This window comes from Talpa europaea, assembly GCF_964194135.1.
Source record: "Talpa europaea genome assembly, chromosome: 11".
Classification (NCBI taxonomy): Eukaryota; Metazoa; Chordata; class Mammalia; order Eulipotyphla; family Talpidae; genus Talpa; species Talpa europaea.
The window spans coordinates 64198134-64221401 of record NC_140078.1 but is presented as its reverse complement, the minus strand read 5'-3'; the positions used below and the strand labels follow the sequence as shown (position 1 = coordinate 64221401).

The 23268-nt window shown below is 39.9% G+C and overlaps 1 protein-coding gene across 1 annotated transcript; it reads left to right on the top strand.

Moving 5' to 3' along the window:
• Positions 1–219: 219 nt before the first annotated feature.
• ABHD6 (abhydrolase domain containing 6, acylglycerol lipase) lies at positions 220–23053 on the top strand (the record flags this gene model as incomplete). Its single annotated transcript, XM_084246531.1, has 8 exons — positions 220–358; positions 8947–9103; positions 10488–10601; positions 13382–13514; positions 16337–16494; positions 17863–17917; positions 18133–18233; positions 22877–23053. The coding sequence occupies exons 1-8, from the start codon at positions 240–242 to the stop codon at positions 23051–23053; spliced, it is 1014 nt and encodes a 337-aa protein (XP_084102657.1). The 5' UTR covers positions 220–239.
• Between the last annotated feature and the right edge of the window lie 215 nt (positions 23054–23268).

Below are 23268 nucleotides of genomic sequence, written 5' to 3'. Positions count from 1 at the left end.
TGAGTAAGCATGATTCCTAGCATGTCCTACAGTTGTCTGTTTTTTCTTTCTGGTGTGTGTTTTTTTTTTTTTTTTCCTGCTGCAATCTAGCTGTGAATGTGCAGAGGAGATGGGCCCCACATCTTCACTCTGCCTCCCTATCACCATTCCTTCTGATCTTTACCTTGTTCTGGCCTTCACTTTTCTTTTTCCCTTTGCTTCTTAGGCCCCCATAGGTGTCAACCAACCTACAAAGCAGGATGGATCTTGATGTGGTTAACATGTTCGTGATCGCTGGTGGGACCCTTGCCATTCCCATCCTGGCATTTGTAGCCTCCTTTCTACTGTGGCCTTCTGCGCTGATAAAAATCTACTATTGGTAAGTTAAATTTATAATCGAAGTTTTCAAGGGTATTATAATTGTGTCATCTCTGCTTGTCCTTTTGGGAAGTATTAAGAGTTTATCATGAAATATTTCAAATTTACGGAAAAGTTGAAAATGTCCTTTTTTGAATTTGGGGACCTTTCTTGACATATTCATAGTAGCTTCTTACTAGAAAAATTCTTCCAGGTTTCTGATAGTTTTTTTTAACTTGGGAGGCCACCTTTACTTCCAAAGTCACAAATTCTGTCTTTAAACAAGGCTTATATGTATTTATGGGGATTACTTTGGTATTTTCTTGGTTATTGGATTCTGATCCAGTGATGTCCTGACAGATGTGGTGATGGGCACTGAAAAATGAGTCAGAAAGAGCAGGACCGTGGAGATGGCATGAGCAAGACAGAATGGTTTTAGATTTGTTCTAAAAGTGTTCACTAGTAAAGTGACAGAAAGAAACACAAATATCCAAAACTTTTATTCTTACATCACCTTTATACTTACATTCCACCTGTTTTCTGAAAGAAAATTTTTGAGCTTTCAGAGAGAATGAAAACTTTTATTTGGGATCAAAGGTAAAGGTTGCAGCCCAATCACACATTCCCAAGTGAACTTTGGCAAAATTTAGAGGGGGACCTTCCAGTTATTTAAGTTGTTTCTGAAAATTATGATCAGCTACTAAGTTAGTATCTAAGGAAAAAAATAAGCCACCGGCAGTGCTTCCAGGATGTTAGTGGTTTTACCAGGGGGTGCACTTTTAAATATTTTCATCGGTATTATAGTCTGCAATTCTCCCTGACTCTAAACATCCTTGTCAATAATGATGGTCTTTTGGAATTTTTCCTTCCACACACTTCCACTTTTCTTATTTTCTTTAGAGTAAATCACCTTTTAAAACAAATCTTAATTCAATTTAAGAGTGATATAAATATTGCCACTTTAAGTGGAAAGCATGCCATAAAATAGTACATATTAAAAAAGTAAAAATGATTCAATGCCATTAGCAATGTTCTTAAGTTGTGACCTATAGAGACTGTATCTCTTCTCTTTATTACAAAGTATAAGAGAGGTATAAGAGATGAGGCTGCCCAGAGCAGAACCTTCCTCCTGATGGAATCAGAAGGGTAACCATTAAAGAGAAATTTTCTCATGATGTGTTTCAATGAATTTTCATGCCACAGATCCTTTACCAAATAGAATCGCCCTATTTACTCCCATAGCATGTATCCCATGGTGAAGGAAGTACTGAAATAGACCTGGTGCCATAGGTAAGCACATCAAGATTTAACTGGGACTTCTGGAGTTAGAACTAACTGCACAGAGAGAAGTCTGCAGGGGTGTTGTGCTTGGACCTTTATCTGCCCTGCTTTCTCACTCCCTTTTGTTTCATTAGAGTGGAATTTTCCGCCTGCTAGCCAGACTCTGATCCCTGAAAGGAAGCTAATTGAAAAGAAGGAAGCTTTTCATCTTTCACTCTCTTGCTCTCTCTTGAAGGAGTGGTGGCCCCCTCAGAGGGTCACCCAAGACCCACCTCTGCATTGACGAAGCTGAGAATCCAGCTGCTTGAATACCATTTCTCTGCAGTGCTGGCAGCAGGAGTGCTTTGGGGCCAAGGTGCCTGTGTGGTTCTGACATGGGAGAAGCCAGAGCTGGGTGTCCCTGCACGCCCTGCAGAGGCACCATGCAGAGGCCACACAAAAATGCCTTTTTTCTTAAATCAAATTGAAGCAGGAATGCCACTGGGTGATGTGGGCCTAATCATGCATGTGGCTGCGTACACAAGTGTGATTTCATGCAGGCTAGTTCCACCTGCCTCACCTGTGGAAACCACCCTCTCTGCTGCATCGTCCTCAGCCCCCAAGTTCCTTGGGCCATGGAGGTTTTCAGATCAAGAGTGTCAGAATATTTTTGACATTTTATCTTTAAAGAGAGGAATAACCTCATAACAAATAATTTGCTTTTTTTGAGTAAAAATACACATCACATAAAATTCACCATTTCAAAATGGTTTTAATATATTCACAGTATCATGCTACCATTATCACTGTCTGATTCCAGAACATTTCCATCTCCCCAAAAGGAACCCCCATACTTATTAGCAGTTACTCTGTTTTCCTTGTCCTTCAGCCCCTAGCCACAAGTAACTACATTCTGTCTCCCTTGGTGTGCCTGTTTTGAAAATATCATATGAATGAGATCATACAATTTGTGGCCTTTTGTGTCTGGTTTCTCTCAGTATGTTTTCAATGTTCACCCTTGTTGCCATCCATGTTGTAGCTTATATCAGTACTTCATTCATTATTAGGGCTGAATAATAGCCCATTGTATGATGATAAACATTTTATTTATCTAAATGAGGATTTGCATTCTTTTTTACTTTTTTACTGTCATGAGTAATGTCACATAGCAAAAAAAAAAAAAAATCGCTTATTTACAAATAATATCCACACATCCCAGAGAGGCCCACAGAGTAGAGCTTCAGTCCCTTATTCACTGAGAGCACAGATGCATGTGATCTAAAGCCTATCACTCAGCTCAGAGCTGTGGCTGGAGGAGAGACACAGGGCTCTTTATTTTCTGAATTCATGCATGTAGACAACAGGAAAACCAGTTGGTTGGGGAAACTGAACATCTTAAAAAACCTTTTGGATTGTACCAGGTAGTGTTGTGACATAGGGGTAGGGGGGAGTTGATTATAGAAATGGAATATTACCATTGCAAAGAGCTGTTGGAAATTCAGCAAGTGGCTTTTCCTTACCTCACTGAAATGCATGCTTTGTTTTCTCCTTACTGCAGGTCACTTCTACACACTGATTATCATAGGATACACAGTTTGTTTAGTTTTTTTAAGATTTATTTTTAATTTATTTATACATGCAAGAACCTGGGGTATAGGCCAGATGTGCAGGGGGTAAGAGGATTCACCAGACACAGAGTGGGGAGCAAACCAGGAGGATCTACTGAAATCCACTGCTGAGGGAAGCAGCGGGCGAGACAGGAGAGGTCTGCTATGCCATGTGGGTTAGCAACCTGGCCAGGGATTGAACTTATGCAGCAGTGGCTGGCAATAACTTGATAGTGCTGAGACTTAACCCCTGAGCCACCAGGGAGGCCCAAGATGAGCAGTTTTACCATGAGTCACCTATGTTCCTTAACCACAGCTACTCCTTAAAAGGTCTTCATTAGCTCAACTGCTCCATCGTGACCACCAGTGGGGCCACCCAGCAAACCTGGGTCAATAAGATAATTTTAAGGATTGCCATGTGGACAGGAACAGCAGACCATAGAGGTAGCTGGGCACCCTGTCCTGCTCTCACCTCCACCCCATACCCCATCTCCCTGCCATATGAACATGGGGGTATGGTGAAATCATCTCTCTGTGCTCTCTCCTGGACTTCCCTAGAGCTCCTCAGGGAATGAACAGGTGTCCCTGGTAGACCACAGCTGGTCTTCAGAGCAGCTCTCTCTAGATAAGTGTCCTTGGAGCGTGGCCAGTCTATTTCCACAGCAATATGGACTAAGATTGTTCTTGAAAGAGGCACCAAACGCTTTGCAGTGAGTCAATGAAGAGCTTCAACTGGAGGAGCTACGGCCACTGTGAATGTCATCAAGACCAGCTATAATTTTCATATATAAAATATTAAGACTGTTCACAAGATGAAAAAGATACATTTTCTAAGATATTTATTTTCCCAAAGGAACTCAGTTGTGAACAGACAAGAAATCATAAATATGAGAGAAAGAAAGGGATAAGAATTTGAAAAGAAGAAATAAAACTGACTTTCGGGCCTCCCTGGTGGCGTAGCGGTTGAGCACTGGGTTGCGAAGCTGCCCGCAGCCTCTGCAGCACCGGTTCGATCCCTGGCTGCTCCCCGGCCGCCAGAGGAGGGTCCCACATGGCACACAGACCTCTACTGCCGCCTGCTGCTCCCCTCAGCAGTGTATTCCGGTCCTTCTGCCTGCTCTGCTCCCCGCTCTGGCTCTGGTGAATTCTCTCACCCTCCCGCGCTTCTGACTGTACCCAGTGCTTGTATAAATAAATAAATAAATAAATCTTTTAAAAAAAAAACTGAAAACATAGATCCACGGGAAAACTTGTACATGAACGTTCATAGTGCCATTATTCTTAATAGCCAAAAAGTAGAAAAAAGACAAATGTCCTTCAAATGATGGGTAAACAAATGTAGCATATTCATCAATGGAGTGTCATTTAGCCTTCAAAAGGAATGAAGCACTGATATATTCAATAACAAGGATGCACTTGAAAACATTATATTAAGTGAAATAAACCAAATATTAAATGAAATGAGCTGGACAGAAAGGTCAAATATTGCATGACTCTAGTTTACAAAATATCCAGAACAGGCAAATCTTTAGAGACCTATAGCAGACCAGTGATTGTCATGAGCTAAAGGAGGGGGGAATGGAGAGTGATTCCTCATGGGTATGCATTTCTTTCTCTCTTTCTAAATTGAGATAACACATACATAACATAAAATTTTAGTTTAAAATTCTAACTATTTTGTCATTGTAACCATTTTTTTTAAAGATCCATTCATTTATGCATACAAGAACTGGGGGACAGGCCAGAGGTGTAGGGGGTGAGAGGATTCACCAGAGACAGAGTGGGGAACAGAACAGGCAGACTGACGAAATACACTGCTGAGGGGAGCAATGGGCGAGTTAGGAGAGGTCTGCTGCGCCATGTGGGTAGCTCCCTGGCTGCCCGGGGATCAAACTCGTGCTATAGTGGCTGCGGACAGCTTCATAGGCTGCATCTCAACCCCTTGCGCCACCAGGGAGGCCCATTGTAACCATTTTTAAGTGTACAGTTCAGTCAGGTTTCTTTTTGAGGTGATAAAAATGTTCCAGAATTAGATAATGGTGGTGGTTGCATAACTTTATGAATACTCTAAAAACCCCTCAAGTGTACTCTTTAAAAGGGTGAGTTTTATGGTATGTGAATTATGTCTCAATAAAAAGAAATGTACATTCTCCATCCAGTCATTAGGTAATGCAGATCAAACCTACAATGAGATACTACTTAGCACCCATTTGGATGGCTCTTACATTTTAAAAAGGAAAGTAAGTGTTGATGAAGGTGTAGAAAAATTGGAACCTTTATGCATTGCTGGTGGAAAAGTAAAATGGTACAGCTGCTGTGGAAGAGTTTAGTGGTTCCATAAAAAATTAAATACAGAATTACCATATGAGCTAGGAATTCAATTTCTGGATATATACCCCAAAGAATTCAAAGTAGAGACTGAAATAGATACTTGCATACCAATGTTCATAGCAGCATTGTTCACAAGAGTCAAAAAATTAGAAACAAACCAAATATTCCATCAAAAAATGACTGGTAAGCAAAATATGGTGTATACATTTAGTGGATTATTATCCAGCCTTAAAAAAAAAAGAAGATTCTGACACATGCCACAATATGGATGAACCTTGAAAATATTATGCTAAGTGAGAAAGGCCAAATATGAAAGAACAAATAGTACATTAATTCTATTTGTAAAGGGTACCTCAAATAGGCAAACTCATAAAGACAGAAAGCAGAATACAGATTATCAGGGGCTGAGAGGAGGAGGGAAACAGGAAGGTGCTGTTTCATGGGCACAGAATATCTGGGATGCCCGGAAAAGATCTGGGGATGTGTAGTAGTAATGGTTGATGTACATCATTGTGAACATAGTTAATGCCACTCAGTTGTACACTTGGTTAAAATTTTACCACAAAAAAAGATGTGTAGGAATGCTTCATCAGAGGTTCTTGTAAGCTCAGGAAGGTGAGATGAGATGTAGGATGAAGGATCTAGACCCTGAGATCCTTGCTCAAAGAGACACTCCTTAGAGGCTCCTTTTCTGGGATTTTCTATTTAGGTCAGTAGAGCCTTTGATGACTTCTGTCTGTGAAACTGGAGCAATTTGGATTTTATGTTGAGATTGTTAGTCTGTGAAGGATCTTGCTCCTAAAACATTTGCTCATCCCAACTTAGTTCTTATTTCTGTTTTGTGAATTAGCAGCTATTTCTAATCTCTGCCTTCGTGTTTCTGAATTAGAGATCATGTATTCTCTGTTATTCTTAAGCTGAAGAAATTGAATTTTGTGTTTTTTCCACTTGGACTTTGGGTCTTTCATATTTTTTTTTAGCTGACCCAGTGGCTTAAGGAGTATTATTTTCACTCTTTCATTGAGAGGATTGTTTGAAAATATTAGTTTTCATTTTTCTGAAGACTAGGTAGGATTTTCTATTGGATGCACCAATAAATGAAAAACATGGACTAGGACTAGTACCAAGAGGTCCATCTGGTAATGAAGAAGTCCTCAGGTCCTGAGCCCGGCACTCAGGCTTCTGTCCACATCTCCCTTCACCCTGGCTGCCGTTGGTGGTCCTGCCTCTGCGGAGCCCATGTCAGGACATCTTTCTCTGTCGTCTTCACCTAATATACGTTGAGTATCCAAGTGTCTGTTCAGACCTTCTTTTTTTCACAAGATCCTCCCAGCTCTCCCCTTAATCTCACACTGTACTTTGTAGAGAATTTGAAGATTATCCAAAGATAGCAGAAAGAAAATATAAATTACACATAACCTCTCAAATCATTTTCTTAAATACCTCTAGTTTTCACCATTAAAAAAAATTTTTATACAGAATTGGATCAATAATAAAAAAATTTAGGTATGAAAATTGGGTCTGTTTTTTTCACTTGATCATGTCATAAACATTTACCTATGTTATTGAATATTCTTTGAAAACTTGATTCTTCAAAAAGTTCAATTTGGTGTTTTATGTACCGTTGCAAACAGGCAAAAAATACACATAGATTAATAGTGATTATTCCTACATGATGGAGATATGAATAATTTTAATGATCTTTTCATACATGCATATTCTATTATATATTCTCTATATATTCTTTTTAAAATATCATTCTTAACAACAGCATGATATTACATTATCTAGCTACATTGTAAATTATGTAATAAATTTTCTTTTTGTGGACTTCAAGGTTAGTACTGATTTTCTTTCCTAATTTATATAACACTGTCTTGTACATCTGTAAACTAATTTCTTTTTCAAAATTTCTATATATTTTCTTGAAATAGGTTATTCCCAGAGGTATAATTACTGGGTCAAAGGGCCTCAGATTTTTAAAGACTCCTGAGGTTCAATGCTGGATTCCTTTTTAGAAAACTTGAACATTATATGTGTGTATATATATTTAATTGCTAAAATTTTCTAATTTTGAAGTCCATAAAAAGGTATATCTTGTTTGATATTCATGTTTTAATCATTATTGAAGTTGAATGTGTTTCCTGTATTTGTTAATCATTAGTAATTCTACTCTGAGTAATCTTTTTGTTTATTTTGCCCAGTATCAAGTTGGGATTTAGCATGACTCATATTAAGGATTTCTACCTGTGACTGTCATTTATTGCAAATTTCCCTCATTTTTCCTTATATTTTGACAAATTATATATTTTGAGGGACAATTTTTTTATGTAATGCTAATAACTACATTTATCAATTACCATGTGCTGGGCATTGAACAAAACTATACTTTAGTTGGCTCATTTTATCTTTCATATCCTTAGTAGATTGCAACATTTTCCCATATAGATGAGGAAATTAAGGTTCAATATCATAGTCAATTAAATGAATGAGCTGGGATATGAATGTATGAGCAAACTCGTGTTGTGGTGCCATGGTTTCGAATTTTGAAATACGCTTGCTTTGTCATCAGAGCTTTTAAGCTAGCCAATTTTATTATAGTTCTAATGTTTTGAATAGCAACTCATTCTGTTAAAAAGTACTAAAGCAATGTTTTGTAAATCTCCCTCCCACCACTGTTCCCTCTCCACCTACTTCTCACTGTATTCCCCACCCCTGCTCCAGATACTCATCATAATAGTGTCTTGTATAAGCTCCTATGATTTCATATGCAGATACAAGCAAATATGTATCATCCTCATCCCTGTCTCCTCTTCTTTTACAAAATGGGTTTAAAATGGTCATTTAGGCTATTTGCTTTTGATATAAAGTATACAACAATGTGATTCTCTGAGTTATCTTTCATCTTGGAGAGATTTTCATGCAGAGAATTCACTTAGTTTAGATAGTAATTTCACATTGAAATCAATTTCAGGGCCCAAACTCCAGCACCACCAAGTCTTATGTAACCAACAGAAGCTGAGCTTTCAATTAATTGTCGTACATTTTGAGGAATAAAGCCAGAGCACCAGTGCAGGGAGATATCAAGAACAATTTCTCCCTCTCAGAGGCTCTAGAAAGCTGTATTAGCAAAAGGCCATTATGTGTTATACTTTTCAAGGAAATGCCACTTTCTTCTTTCTATTTAGAGTCACTGGGGATATTCATACCAGAATGTCCACTTAAGGTGCTTTCTGAAATGGTTTTGCTAAGTGTTTCTTGAGGGCCAAGGTCTAGGAGACTTGGAAATATGCACAGAGGAGGAGGAGGAGTGGCAGAAGTAAGATTATAGAGAGGATCTTTCTCCGCTCCCTCCTGAGGTCACTTCTTTGGAGCATGTTGATTTTGTTTTGCCTTTATTTCCCCTCCTCAGGTACTGGCGGAGGACGCTGGGCATGCAGGTCCGCTATGTTAACCATGAAGACTATCAGTTCTGTTATTCATTCCGGGGCAGGCCTGGGTATAAACCTTCCATTCTTATGCTCCATGGATTCTCTGCACACAAGGATATGTGGCTCAGCGTGGTCAAGGTACAGTTCCAGATTCTTCTCTTTCAAGATGATGTCACTCAGTAAAGGGTTTCCCCTTGGATATGGTACCATTAGAATGGTAGAAAACAAAGAGAAACCAGAGTTATAGTTCAAGTCATCTGGAAACTAATGCAACATATAATTCAATTTTGTAAATTATAAATTTTGTCAGATAAAATCTGACTTGGATGTTATTTTTTATATCTTCAAAATCATTTCATTTTATGAATATCTCTTAGGGAAGGTTTCTGACACTTTCATCTTAAGAACCATCAATATCGTAACTATTAAGGTCAAGTGTTTAAAAAATTGTTTGTTCCTTTGTACTCTAAGTTTCTCTTTTTCCTTCCCCTCCTTTCTTTTCTCCTTCCCTATTCCCCCTTCCTCCCTTTCTCTGTCCCTCTACTTCTGCTTTTTTTTTTTTTTTTGGCTTAATCATTTAAAGAAAAAGTCAATCTAGCAGCTTTCTGGGCTAGTTTTCCAAATCAGTCACTTTCTGTCCTGCGGGTTTGATGACTTGTTTTACTTGTTAAGAGTGTTGAGCTGGCAAAGGTTGGAGCTGGGAGAGGTCTTGGAGGGAAGCATCCTAGGATCCCATTCTCAAATAGAACCATAGCCCCCCAAGTACTGTATTGTGTATACTAGAAGGAAAAGGTTCACACAGCCGCTAGTCATTTCTGTGTCCTTCCTCCCGAATTCTGCTCCCAGGACAGTCGTCCTCATGTCTTGGTGAGCCTCTCACTTCTTGTCCCCACCTTAGTATAAGTGTCTTTCATATAACTGGATATTTATTAGTTGATAACTGATATTTCTCATTTTCCTGGTTAAAAGTGACACATATTTAAATGAAAGAAGGTGCTTTTGGAAAATAATCACCCCAAGAATTAAACCTTAGTGTTTAAAAGAAAAGTTGAAACCAGAATGAGATTTTTAGAGATGGTGGTTGGGTTCCCTTAGTAGGTTGGTTCTGAAGCTGTCTAGGACTCTGGGAGACCAGAACCATCCCATCTCATTCCAAATCAGTGGCTACATGGCTGGAATAAGTGTGGAAGGGATGAGGGAAAGGAGAAGGTAGTAGTACTTGCCAACAGGTATCAAGAAAGAAGAAGAGACTCAAGCTGCTACTCTGATATTGTCCTGTTTGATCAGTCTTTTTCCAAGTCCCCTCCCTCTTGTGTCTTTGGGGCCTGTACTCTCTGTGAAGTTACTGACAGTGCTTATTCACATCAGATGTTACTAGGGTTGAATTCTGGGTGACCCAGGCCTATACATCCTCAAGGATGACCATCTGGGTTGCTTGGTAAGTGGGTACAATCTCCCCAGAAAAGTAGGCAGACGTATTCTACATACCACATACTGACTCTGTTGGCCTGTGTGTCCTCAGTTCCTTCCAAAGAACCTGCATTTGGTCTGTGTGGACATGCCAGGACATGAGGGCACCACCCGTTCTTCCATGGATGACCTGTCCATACAGGGGCAAGTCAAGAGGATCCACCAGGTAAGCAGAAAGCTCCATCAGAAATTGTCCATAAAGGGTCTTGCCACCACAGCATGCCCAAACCTGGACAGCACCTAACGGACTCATACTGACTCATAACCAGTCACCCATGCATTCTGCCTGCAACTATAAACAAAATGACATCCCAGTGGTTTCCTTGGTTGACTGTGGAAAGCCAGGGTTTATTGCAGACTGTTCCTCTCTATGCCTAATATTTTTTTTCTGCTATCTGGGCTTTTTCTCAGCTCTTTCAAAAAGGAATTAAGAATTCTCAAATTTCAAAAAGGAATTAAGACCATTTCCCTAGAGTCTCTTTTTCTGCTTACCAACTATATTGATGATAGTAGTAGCCTGTCTGCCTAGTTTGGAGGATAGTGAGGGCCCTCTTTGCATTTTGTGTATTTTAGCATCTATATTCGGCCCCCTCCATCTATACTTTCAAGGCCAGGGGGCTCATACACAATTCTAGAATTTAGTAATCCATACGTTTCAAATTGATGTTTAGGACCTGATGTTTAGGTATAGTCCCTTTATAAGGATGTTGATGTCTCTCACATACCCCCTCCCCAATTAAACTATTCTAATGAGGTCAAGAACCTTGGCTCTTTGCTCTATCCTCAGCAGCTGACCAGATATATAATGGATATCTATTAATTATTTTTTATACTGATGGATATATGTGGGTGGATAGATGAATACTTGGGTGGTTGAACAGACAGATGGATAGGTGGATAGTTATATGAATGGACAGTTAGACGTGTCGGAAGTGCCTTGAATTAGGGTAAGTGTCAGCACACTGTCGCCCAGGGGCTTTATTTGTCCTGCCTTCTATTTTTGTAACCTAGGTTTTATTGAAGCACAATTTTATCCATTCACTTATATATTGTCTTTGGCTTCTCTTGGCAGCAGACTTGAGTCATTGTGACAAGATCATATGGCCCAAAAAGCAGAATATATTTCCTCTGTAGGAAATATTTACACCATTGAAAAGCTTGCTGATTCATGAATTAGCAGAATATTTGTTAGTTTTATACATATAAGTCACTCCTCAGTCACTAGTGCCAGGTAAAAAGCCTGCCAAGATAATGAATGCAGAATTTTAGATCCCTTTTCATCAATAGCTCTTTTCAGTTGTCCTCATAGGAAGTACTAGGGATTTTTGCTCTGTAGTCACTGTTGTCACTATCTATAGTTATAAAACCAGGCTCCTTCTCTATTCCCCCACCCCTCAAGTTTTATTGATTTGCCAATTGTGTACATAACTATGTCATTTTGGGAATACTACTTCATTCCTCCATGCGTGCACATACTTCATGCACCTCCACCAAAGCTCTAGTGCTAATAGCCTATCACCTGCCCTCCCTCGCTCCTCCTCCCTCTTCACCCCCTCTGGTATAGGATATATTGTAATATAATTTTAGTATTAAATTATTCTAGTGTAATGTTTTACAAAGTCTAAGAATTTGTTGTGTTTTGCCAGTTTTGGGTTTTTTTGTTGTTATTTATATTCCATAAATGAGCAAAACTATCTGGTAACTGGTTTTTGTTTTCTGACTTATTTCACTCAGCATAGTCATCTCAGGATCCCTCCATTTTGTCCCAAATGGCATTATTTCATTTTTTTTTTAATAGCTCAGTAGTATTCCATTGAGTCTGCAATTTCTTTGTCCCATCATCTGTCATTGGGCATCTGGGTTGCTTTCATGACTTGGCTGTTGTGAATAATATTGGATGTTGTGAATAATACTGCTTTGGAACACAGAAATACATAAATCTTTTTAGGATAAATACCTAGCAGTAGTATTGCTACATCATATGTGTGTATATATATATATATTTTTTTTTTTGAGGACTCTTTATTCCGTTTTTCACAGAGGCTGCTTCAAATTGCATTCCTACCAACAGTAGATGAGTGTTCCTTTTTCTCTACATCCTCATCATTTGTCGTTTCCAGTCTTTTTGATATAGGCCACTCTTATAGGTGTGAGGTGATTTTTCATTATAGTTTTGATTTGCATTTCCCTAATAATAAGTGATGTTGAGTGTTTTTCGCATGCCTGTAAGCCATCTGAATGACTTCTTTGAAAATGTATCTATTTAGGTTTTTGTCCATTTTTTGATTAGGTTGGTTTTTCTATAGTTGTTGAGTTTTATAAATTCTTTATATATTTTCAAAAATCAGGTGTGTGATGGGAAACTATCTGCTCCTGGTCCATAGGTTGCGTTTTTGTTTTTGTGATATCTTTCTCACACCAGATGCTTTTTAGTTTGATATAGCACCATTTGTTTTTGTTTCCCTTGGCATTGGAATTGTGTCCCCAGATGCAATTCTGTGGCTGATGTCCAGCAGTGTATCACCTGTGTTTTCTTTTAAGTATTTTGTTTGAGGTCTTATGTCAAAGTTTTTAATCAGTTTTGAATGAAACTTTGAGTATGGAGTGAGTTAAGTTGTTGCAAGTGGCTGTCTAAGTTTCTCAGTACCATTTGTTGAAGAGGTTTTCCTTTATCCATTGTATGATCATGGCTTCTTTGTCAAAGGTTAGCTTTTGTATGGGTTTATTTCTGGGCTCTCTATTTCATTGGTCTGTACTTCTGTTTTTGTTCCAATACCATGCTGTCGTGATTGCTAACACTTTATAATATAGTTTGGAGTCAGGCAGTGTGATAACTTCATTTGCTTTTTTTCTTCCAGGATTTCTTTGTTTATTTTGGGTATTTTATGGCTCCATATAAATTTTATATTTGTTTTATCCAAACCTCCTTCTCATTTCTCTGTCTAGTTTGTAGAATGCCTCAAGCTAAACAAAAAGCCTTTCCATCTGGTTGGCACCTCCATGGGTGGCCATGTGGCTGGGGTGTATGCTGCTTCTTACCCATCGGATGTCTGCAGCCTGACTCTTGTGTGTCCAGCTGGTAAGTTACAAGGCTAAAATATCCCCATGAGTGACTTGAACATAGTGGGGCATGAATCTAAAAGAGCCAATGTCTGCTATGACTTCTTCGAATCATCTTTTTGATCTGTCCTTCCAAGATATGAAATACTTTAGTGATTGTTTACCAAACAGTAGCTGTATAACCACAATCATAATCATCCTGACTTTTAAAATATTAAGCTAACCTTGTTCCACAAAAATTTTGAGATGGTTAATTTAAAAATGTTTAGTACTTTGTGACATATAAATATGTTTAAATATAATGATAATATTGTCATTTGACATTTATTTGGTTCTTTTTAGCTAAGTTCTTTATATAAATTTAGTTCTCTCCATAATCATGTGAAGTATAGTTTTGATTATTATGCTTTCTGTTGAAAACTCAGAGATCTTTATTCCTTACAAGATTTTTTTAAAAATGAAGTTTAGTTTCTCTGTTCATATATGTATCCACATGCACATCCATGTAAGCAATTACATGTCCCTGGAAGTTATGACCTGAAGTTAATTTATTTACATTCATTTTTCCTTGGATTTATAATGTGGTAGAGAAAAAGTTCTTAATTTTTTTCTCATTTCCTTGTTTCCTCTCTCTCTCTCTTTGGTTCTTTATAGAGGTATGATTTTAATATAGGATATTGCCCAAATTTTAACTCATCTTAGTGGTTTCTTACATGTGTAATTACTATGTAGATCAAGTTATCATGCTCATTTTATAGGTAGAAACATTGAGGCACAAAAAAAATTCTGTTAGTCTAAGAGCCTAGGTAGGAATGGATCGTAGACTTTCTGACTCTACAACCAAGGTGTGGCCGCTTTGGAAGTTCTTCAGTATTAACTATGTACCTCATATGACTCATGTCTTCTGCATCCTTTCTATGATTCAAATAGAACCAAGATATGAATTTAATACATACACTTTCTCCTGAAATGTAACTAATATGATTTAAAGTGTATCACTCTGAAAATTATTTACATGAATTTAGTTTATATGAATTCAGGTTTGTTAAGGACATTAAAATTGAAAGCAAACCTCCAAAGAGTTGTCTCTTTCTCTTTTCCTAAGTGCTATGTCTGAAATCATTTGCTCTTTTAATAATAAAGTTTTAAAATTGAAGGAATGTGCCTATGAAAGGTTATTAGATTTTAAATCACTCATAGAAGGTCAAAACTAACTGGATTTTAAATTTTTGTTGAATTGTCAGAGAAGAGTTTTACACCTAGTTTTAAATTAAAAATTTTAAATTAAAAAAAAATTTTAAATTAAATTAGTATGTGAAAATGAAAACATAGAAACAAGTTCAGGATTATTACCTATCTAGATTTTTTACTTCAAAATAATTTTAAATATACAGAAATGTTGCAAAGATAATATAGAGAGTCCCATGTGCCTTCACACAATTTCCCCCATTGTTAACAATTCACATGACCACAGCAAATTTGTCACAACTAAGAAATCAACCCTGGTGTATTCCTAGTAACTAAATTCCCGACTTTATGTGGATTTCATTAGCTTTTCCATGAATGCTTTTATTTCTGTTACTGGATCCAATTCAGGATACCACATGACATTTAACCTAGAATTACTTTTAAAACTAGGGGAAATAGGTCATGCAATCTGCATGGCATTTTGAAAGCTACACACAATACCCATGTGAGATTTAAAGGAGTTGCTGAATATGGGACATTGATAAAGTCTGGATTTCTGCAGCATGGTATTGACACCCCTGCCTTTCTTTCTGAAATCTACCTCTTCAACTCAGATGAACACCTAGAAACTTGTTAGTGTTAGAAGTGAAAATTAGGGCTTCCCTGGTGGCGCAGGCTGTTGAGCGCAGTGCTGTGAAGCTGTCCGCAGCCCCTGCAGCGCGGGTTTGATCCCAACCAGGGAGATACCCACATGGTGCGGCATACCTCTCCTATCTTGCACGCTACTCTCCTCAGTAGTGTGTTTCGGTCAGTCTGCCTGTTCTGCTCCCCACTTTGTCTTGGTGAATCCTCTCACTCTCCTGCACATCTGTCCTGTACCCTAGTTCTTGCATGCATGAATAAATAAATCTTTAAAAAAAAAAAAGACGTGAAAATTAGTTTTGCCCTTCTGCATACATTAGTTTGCGTAACTCTTGTGTTATGCTCCAAGGTGACAGGAAATAATGGTCAGTCTCCAAGCTGTTCAGTCACAGGATCCTCTGATGCTCTCCTGAAAGAGGAACTGTGTGGAGGCAGCTATTGCCGCAACCTGAGTAGGGGATTCCCCCACTCAGTAGGGGATTCCCTCTTCCTGTGTTTTGTGTATTGTCCCCTAAATAAGTGATTACCAAGTGAGTCTAGGCCAAGAGGAGTAATCACTCCAGGCTTGATTTCTTCCCATCATGTATGTCATCAGATCTCCTCTCAGTGATACAGGTGTGAGAGGGTCTCTTGCAAGTTGTTTTCCAAACTAAAGCTTTTTAAATGTTATCACACATCTGAATCCCCTGGCAACTTGTTGAAGTGCAAATTCTGATTCAAGAGACTTAGGGAGGGGCTGAGATTATTTATTTCTATAGGCTCCCAATGTTGCTAATTCTTGAACCACAGTTTGAGTAGTGTCTAAAATAGTTTTAAGGATTTTTTTCCCCCACAATTCTCAGAATATGGTTTTTACTTTAGGCAAAGATGGGAGTATATTTAAAAAAGGAATCTAGTGAAAAATGCCTGAAATATATTAGCTCTGGGCTGATACTAGAGTTTCCTTAGAGAGAATGAGGTTTGGTGAGAAGGTGAATATATTGTCAAGCTGTTCTGGTTTGAATCCCACAGGCCTGATGTACTCAAAAGATAATCAGTTTATACAACGACTCAAAGAACTGCAGGCTTCAGCTGCTGTAGAGAAGATTCCCTTGATTCCCTCCACCCCAGAAGAGATGAGTGAAATGCTCCAACTCTGCTCCTATGTCCGCTTCAAGGTGCCCCAGCAGGTAATGTGATCACAGCAGCAGTATGCCTGCTCTCTGCCAAAGGCTCAGCTGACAAGTACAGCTTTCCCTCCTTCCTGTACTAATTATCTAATGGTGAATTCAGCAAGGATCTGTACAGTGCCTGTGACAGATCAGGCACTGTGCTGGCCACAGTGATTAATAAAAAGAGAAAGTCCCTTGGCTGACACAGACCAGTAGGGGTGGTGGACAAAGTAACAAGTAAACAAAGAATTATAAATTATAATAAATTTTATAGAGGAAATGAAGATAGTACAGTGATTGAAAACAGGGACGCAGGGGAAGTTTGGTAAACTTCCTTAAGGGAACAGGACATGGAGAGGGAGAAGAGCAGGGCAAGCCCAAGGCGCTAGAGAGGAGGCCAGGGTGACTAGTGCACAGAGGTGAGGGAGAGAGTGGATTGAGATGAGGTTGAAAAGGAATGATGGATGGATGCAAAATGGACAGATGCATGGGTGCAGAGTAGATAATAGAATAAAGCAAATCTCTGATGCGGAGCACTGGGTATCGGGCAACTTCCCACTGGTTTCCTCTCTGGGCTTCTACTAATCAGATTCTAGTCATGCTCCAGAGAGTTGGTTTAGTTCAAAGCAGTTATGGCTGGATCTTCCCAATTCAGTCAGTACACAGGAGTCCTGAGAGACTCTTACAGGGTAGATGAGGAACGCACAGCAGCTAATGTGAACCATGTATGCTACTTTGAGAATCCTGAGGCAGGAGGAAAATCCTGAGGAGAATCCTGAGGCAGGAGGGCTGTGTTCCTTCTGGCCAAGGCACCACTCTGCATCAGTATCCCAGGTCCACTTCCAGCCTGTCAACATTTGCTGCAGCTTTGCCAGCCCTCAACAGGGAAGGCAAAGACAGTGTCAAATAATAAACAGAGAACTATAGAACCCTTCCCAGAGGTCTCCCAGTGGTTGATGTCTTCATTAAGAGGCCCATTATCTCCAGCAGTTTAATTTTTTTTAATAGATTTTGTTCTGTATTTAGATTTGATGAATTATTACTTGATGTTATTTTCATTCTGATTGTGTCTTTGGCTAAACAAAGGCTCTCTTAAGATAAAGTGGCTCTCAGGCCATCTTGGGTGTTTTTTTTTTTTTTTTTTTACATGCTATAGGGACCTTTGACTTTATGTACTCAAGTTCTTTCCTAATTACAAAGATCAAAGCCTTTCATGACTTTTACTCCCTATTATATTGCATACCACATACGGAAATTCAGAGCACCAGGCCCTAAAAACCTTGACAGTGCCATAACTTCTAGACTTTATCTCTGTCGTCGTACCAGTGCCATGCGAGGCCTGAAGAAACAAATCTCTTGCTTCCTGACTCTGTTATTTACACTTAGATCCTGCAAGGTCTTGTTGATGTCCGCATCCCGCACAACGACTTCTACCGCAAGCGTGAGTAGTCCTGCTTTCATTTAAGTTTTGAGCTTGTGAAAAGTGAAGTTTATTTGTGACTGGATTTTGTTTCCTAAATTCCTGAGGCTTTGTTTTCTGGAGTCCCTCAAAAGAGAAAGTGGAGGCCTGGACTCGATGATGGTCCCCAGACTGTAATTATGTGGCACCCACAGGCACAGCCCAGCATTTACTCATTTTGTTTTCCTTTCCTGAAGTGTTTTTGGAAATCGTCAGTGAGAAGTCAAGATATGCCCTCCATGAGAACATGAACAAGATCAAGGTCCCGACACAGATCATCTGGGGGAAACAAGACCAGGTATGCCGTGTGACCCTGGGGTCGCCTGTGCCAGTCACACTAGCCTCTGAGGAAAACAAGGCACCCAACTCCCTGCTTGGTTTCCCACATCAGGAAGAGTCAGATGCTAGTGTTTATGGGGAGCATCATTCTATGAGTTCAGAGCAACAACTCTGGTCTCAGCAACCTCTGAAAGGCAATTTTTTGCACCTAAACACTACCTGAGTGAGCATCACTGTGCATGTGGTTTGTGAAATGTGAGAGGGGCTGAAGGGTGAAATCTTAGATATGAAATCCCTGGGTCAAAGGGTGGGTGCATTTTTAAATTTTAATAGATCTTATCAGATAGCTGTGTGTGGTTTGCTAGAGCTACTGTAACAGTACCACACTCGGTGACTTTAACAACAGAAATTGATCATCTCATGGTTCTAGAGGCTGGAAGTCAAGATCTAGGTGCCAGCACATTGGTTTCTTTCGGGAGCTATGACAGCACCTACTTCATGCCTCTCCTCTTGCTTCTGGTAGTTGCTGGCAATCTAGTGTTTCTTGGTTTGTAGATACATCACCTTGATCTCTGCCTTCCTCTTCACATGCCTTTCTCCCTATGCCTGTGTGTCTCTGTGTTTTAGTTTCCCCTTTTGGGAAGGATGTCAGTCATATTGAATTAGGGGCCCACCCTGCCCCATTATAACCATGTCTTCCCCCGCCCCTAGTTTTATTGAGATAAAACTGACATACAGCACTATATAAGTTTTCAGGAGTACAGCATGATTTCACATACATGTATTATAAAATGATTACCACAATAAGTTTAGTTAATATCTATCATCTATAGATATAAAAGAAAAAAAAATTTTCCTTGTCATGAGCATTCTAAGATTTACTATGAACAACTTTGATATATATTATAAAGCAGTATTAACTATAGTCAACTGTTTTACTTCCTCTGAACTCATTATATCTGCAATGACCCTATTTCCAAATAAAGTCATTTTTGAAGTTCAGGGGCCTAAGACTTCAAAATATGAATTTGGGTTTGGGGGGGGCACAATCAACCTGTAACAGGTCCTCAATAGAGATACTTATTTGCATCCAGAGCTCCTTTTTTGTTTGCAACTAGTCTTTAGAAATAGTACAGTACTGAAAGTTCTTCCAAAGTTTAAAACAAGAGGTGGTAGTATGAAACGGAGCATTTAGAAGGCCCGCAGACAGAATTACAGTGTTTGTTAAAGGGTATCCAGGAGTCTTATGCTATTGAATATTGTGTGAAAAGGAAATCAGAGAAGCTGTCCCCATTAAGACAGTTCCTCTAAGGACCCTGAGGTGAAAGCCACCATTGTAAGCCTTACCTGAGTGACCCACACACCCTAACTGTGTTGTTGATGAACACATAGGCAGAAAGTCTGACTGGGACCACAAAGGCCCACAACTGTGTGTGACAGCCCAAGAGAAGAGACTGGGGAAGAGAAGCCAGACCTGTGTCCATGTTGTATGGGGACGGAGGAATGCTGGCATCTGGATGCTGAATCATTGTGATCTCAAATCAGCCAGGTGTGGCCCAGGCTGCACAGCACAGGAACATGAGCTTAGAGAGGTGAAGGGCTCCAGTGTTCCCTTCTGCAGCAGCCAACACTCCAAAAGAGCTTTGTGTGTGCCTGACTCAGGCCAGGTCACAGCGAGTCAGTCAATCAGAAATCAAGGGACAGAACAATCAAGTCTTTTTTCATTCTGAAAATCCCAAAAGTGATTGAGGTCTCTCAGACCCAACAGGGAGAGAGGCGAGTACCTGTCACCCTTTAGAGAGAGTGCAGAAGTGAGAGCACTGGCTTTGGAATCTGAAAGTCTGTGTCCCAGCCCTGCCTTTGCCTTTAACAACCTCTGACCTTGAGCAAGTCATTCATTTGCTCCATATTGCGGTTTCTCTTCTACTACTTGAGTGATTGTGAGACTCAAGTGAGGTAATATCTTAAGATGGTCTTTCTCCAGTTGTGAAAAAATAAATTAATTCTCACCCAGGCCCTTTGCCTCTGATAACTGGCCTCTGCCTGTGATGCAATTTCCTCCAGGACTCTGAAGTCCATTTTGTTCCGGAAACAAATTCCATGGGCCTACTATAAATATCATCAGATCATTAATGTGTCCTGTACACTACTCTCAAGGCAAAGGCCAAACAGCAGATATTTTGGGAGCTCCTTATTTCATGATCTTTTGCTTTCCAAACTGTTTTGACTTTTGTCCTGCCTTGTCATCATTATTTGGTAACACAGACCCAACCCTGCCAGGCTGAATTCAGCCTCCTTTTGACCCTGTGACTGTACTGCATAACTGTAAGGGGAACGTTGTGCATTGTTGTCCTGTCTGTGTGAACATTGTCCACTGGATTTGAGCAGTACACAACCTGTAGAACTGAAACTGGCAGTCATTCCTGAGAAGTGCACATCAGCTCAAAAGAGCTCCACTCTTTAGTCCACCAGAGGAGGAAGGACTTTGGGAGATATATAGTCTATATATTCTTTCTGTCCCTTCTTGCCAGCACAGTACCTGGTATGCAGGAGACCCAGAGTGAGTGAGCAAGTAAGAAAGTAAAGTGAAACTGCTAACTAGGGAAGGAGACCAATCTACCAACTGTTTGCACATTTAAGCCAGCAGCTGGCTTAAATGTGCAAACAGTTGGTAGATTGGTCTCCTTTGAGATATATATATATATATATATATATATATAATCTAGTATGTGCCTGACACTGTATTAGGCCCTCAAGATACAGTAGCAACCAAGATAGACAGACTCATGCCCTTCAGCAGCTGATAGCCCACCTACCACTATAGCATCTGGCAGGGCTGGAAGCTGGGTGAGATGTGCATGTCAGTACAGAGTCAGATCTTGACCTATTTATAATTTTGACAGTTCGTTCATTACAGATCTTTCGCATTGGTGTTTATTTTGTTTATTTTTTTATATTATTATTTTTTTAATTTTAATTTTATTTTTATATTCCCCATACAATTGCAACCCCCTATTTTGACCCCAATCCCTTCTTCCCCTGACCCTCACCCCATAGAGTGTCTCTGATTCATAGTTGTTTGTTGATTTTGATTTTTACTTTCTTATAGTTATTCTTTTTCCTGGTCTCTTATTTAAGTTTTCTAGATTCCTGCTATGAGTGAGACCATCCAGTATTTTTCTTTTTCTTTCTGGCTTATTTCGCTGAGCATCATCCCTTCCAGCTCCATCCATGTTGCTGCAAATTGCATGTGTTTATCTTTTTTGAATGCTGAGTAATATTCCATGGTATATATGTACCACATCTTCTTGATCCAGTCATCTATTTTTGGGCATTTGGGTTGTTTCCAATGCTTAGCTATTGTAAACAGTGCTGCTATAAACATAGGGGTGCAGGTGCTCTTTGGAATTGGTGTTTCTGTGTCCTTTGGGTAAATACCTAGGAGTGGAATTGCTGGATCATATGGAAGCTCTATGTTTAGTAGGTCCAGAAATCTCCACACAGCTCTTCACAGTGGTTGGGCCAGTTTGCACTCCCACCAACAGTGCAGGAGAGTTCCCTTTTCTCCACAACCAAGGTGTTTATTTTTTTTTAAACACTATATACAAGTAGTATTCAGGTTGATTACTGAGCTTTTTAGAGCCTGCTTGAATTTTGTGCCCAAGGTCAGTGCTCCACTTCACAGACATACACCGGTAGGTACGCCCTGCACAAGAAACAGCTGACATAGGTCCCACAGACATGTGTATCTCAGGGGAACCCCTCAGCTGTTCCATGGGCCTCTGGGTGACCTTGAGGAATGCTGGATTTGACCAGCATAAGAGTGTCAAAGTTAGAAGCTCAGGTAGGTGTTTTTGTCAATGCATGGTGATTTTTGACCTCTAAGAAGGATGGACACTCTATTGGGAGTTACCATGCTTTGACCTGTTCACTCCACCTGCACTTCCTCTGGGTATTTTTCCACAGAGCTGGATTTTATTTCTGCTCATTTACCACAGTAGCCTTAGCTGTGCATGAGTGATGAAGCAAAGAGGTCCCATTAGTCATCAGTGTTCCCCCCTTTCATTAGGCTTCCCAGTAATGTTCCCTCTCACGATCCACGGGTGCTCTGCATTTTTCCCCAAGTCCCACCTCTCCTTCCAGCTGGGTGGGAAATCTTGGTTTTGATGATCTGGGTAGATAAGAATAAAGCTTAAAAGCAGACAGCACTCTTTACAGTTTTATTTTTGCTGTTAACAATGGAGAGAAGGGGCACTCCTGTTATGATGAGCTGAAAGGGAAAGTGATTAAGAGAGGGGATTTGAATGCAAATCCAGTGCCAGAGAGGATGTTGGGGGGAAAATTAGGTCAAGTTGGCACAACAGCAAGGTCATTCAGATGAACTTAAATGAGTTAGTTTTTAAAAAATCAGCTTTAGAAAAGTGGTAGCCTTCTTGTTGGAAAAGCGTTCCTAGTTATTCACAGACTTCAGGACCTGTCTGGCAACCCTACCAGACCAGATCCCCTCAGTAATGCCGGCAGCTGCACAACTCCTGGTAGGCGGTTAGTTCCATCTGAAAGTCACAGGAATGACTTGGTCCTAAAATTCAGGCTGAGGTAGGAGTTTTGACCTGGGTGTCTGAATCTTTTCCATCTGTTGTTGTTTCCTTTTCTGTCCTTCAGGTGCTCGATGTGTCTGGTGCGGATACTTTGGCCGAGTCAATTGCCAACAGCCAGGTAGAACTTCTGGAAAACTGTGGGCACTCAGTGGTGATGGAGAGACCCAGGAAGACAGCCAAGCTCATCGTTGACTTCTTAGCTGCTGTGCATAACACAGACAACAACAAGAAGCTGGACTGAGGCCCTGACTGCACCTGCACTCTGCACACGCATCCTCTCCCACCCCCAAATCTGATGCAACCACCACTTCTCAGGGATCCTGCCCCAGATGCACCGGAGCGCCAGTGTCCCTGAGCAAATCAGTCCCCTCTCCCTGGTCTCGACAGAGCTTCAGGGGCCATGAGGAAATCTCCAAGATGTTTTTCACAAAATGCAAACTCACATGGAACAATATA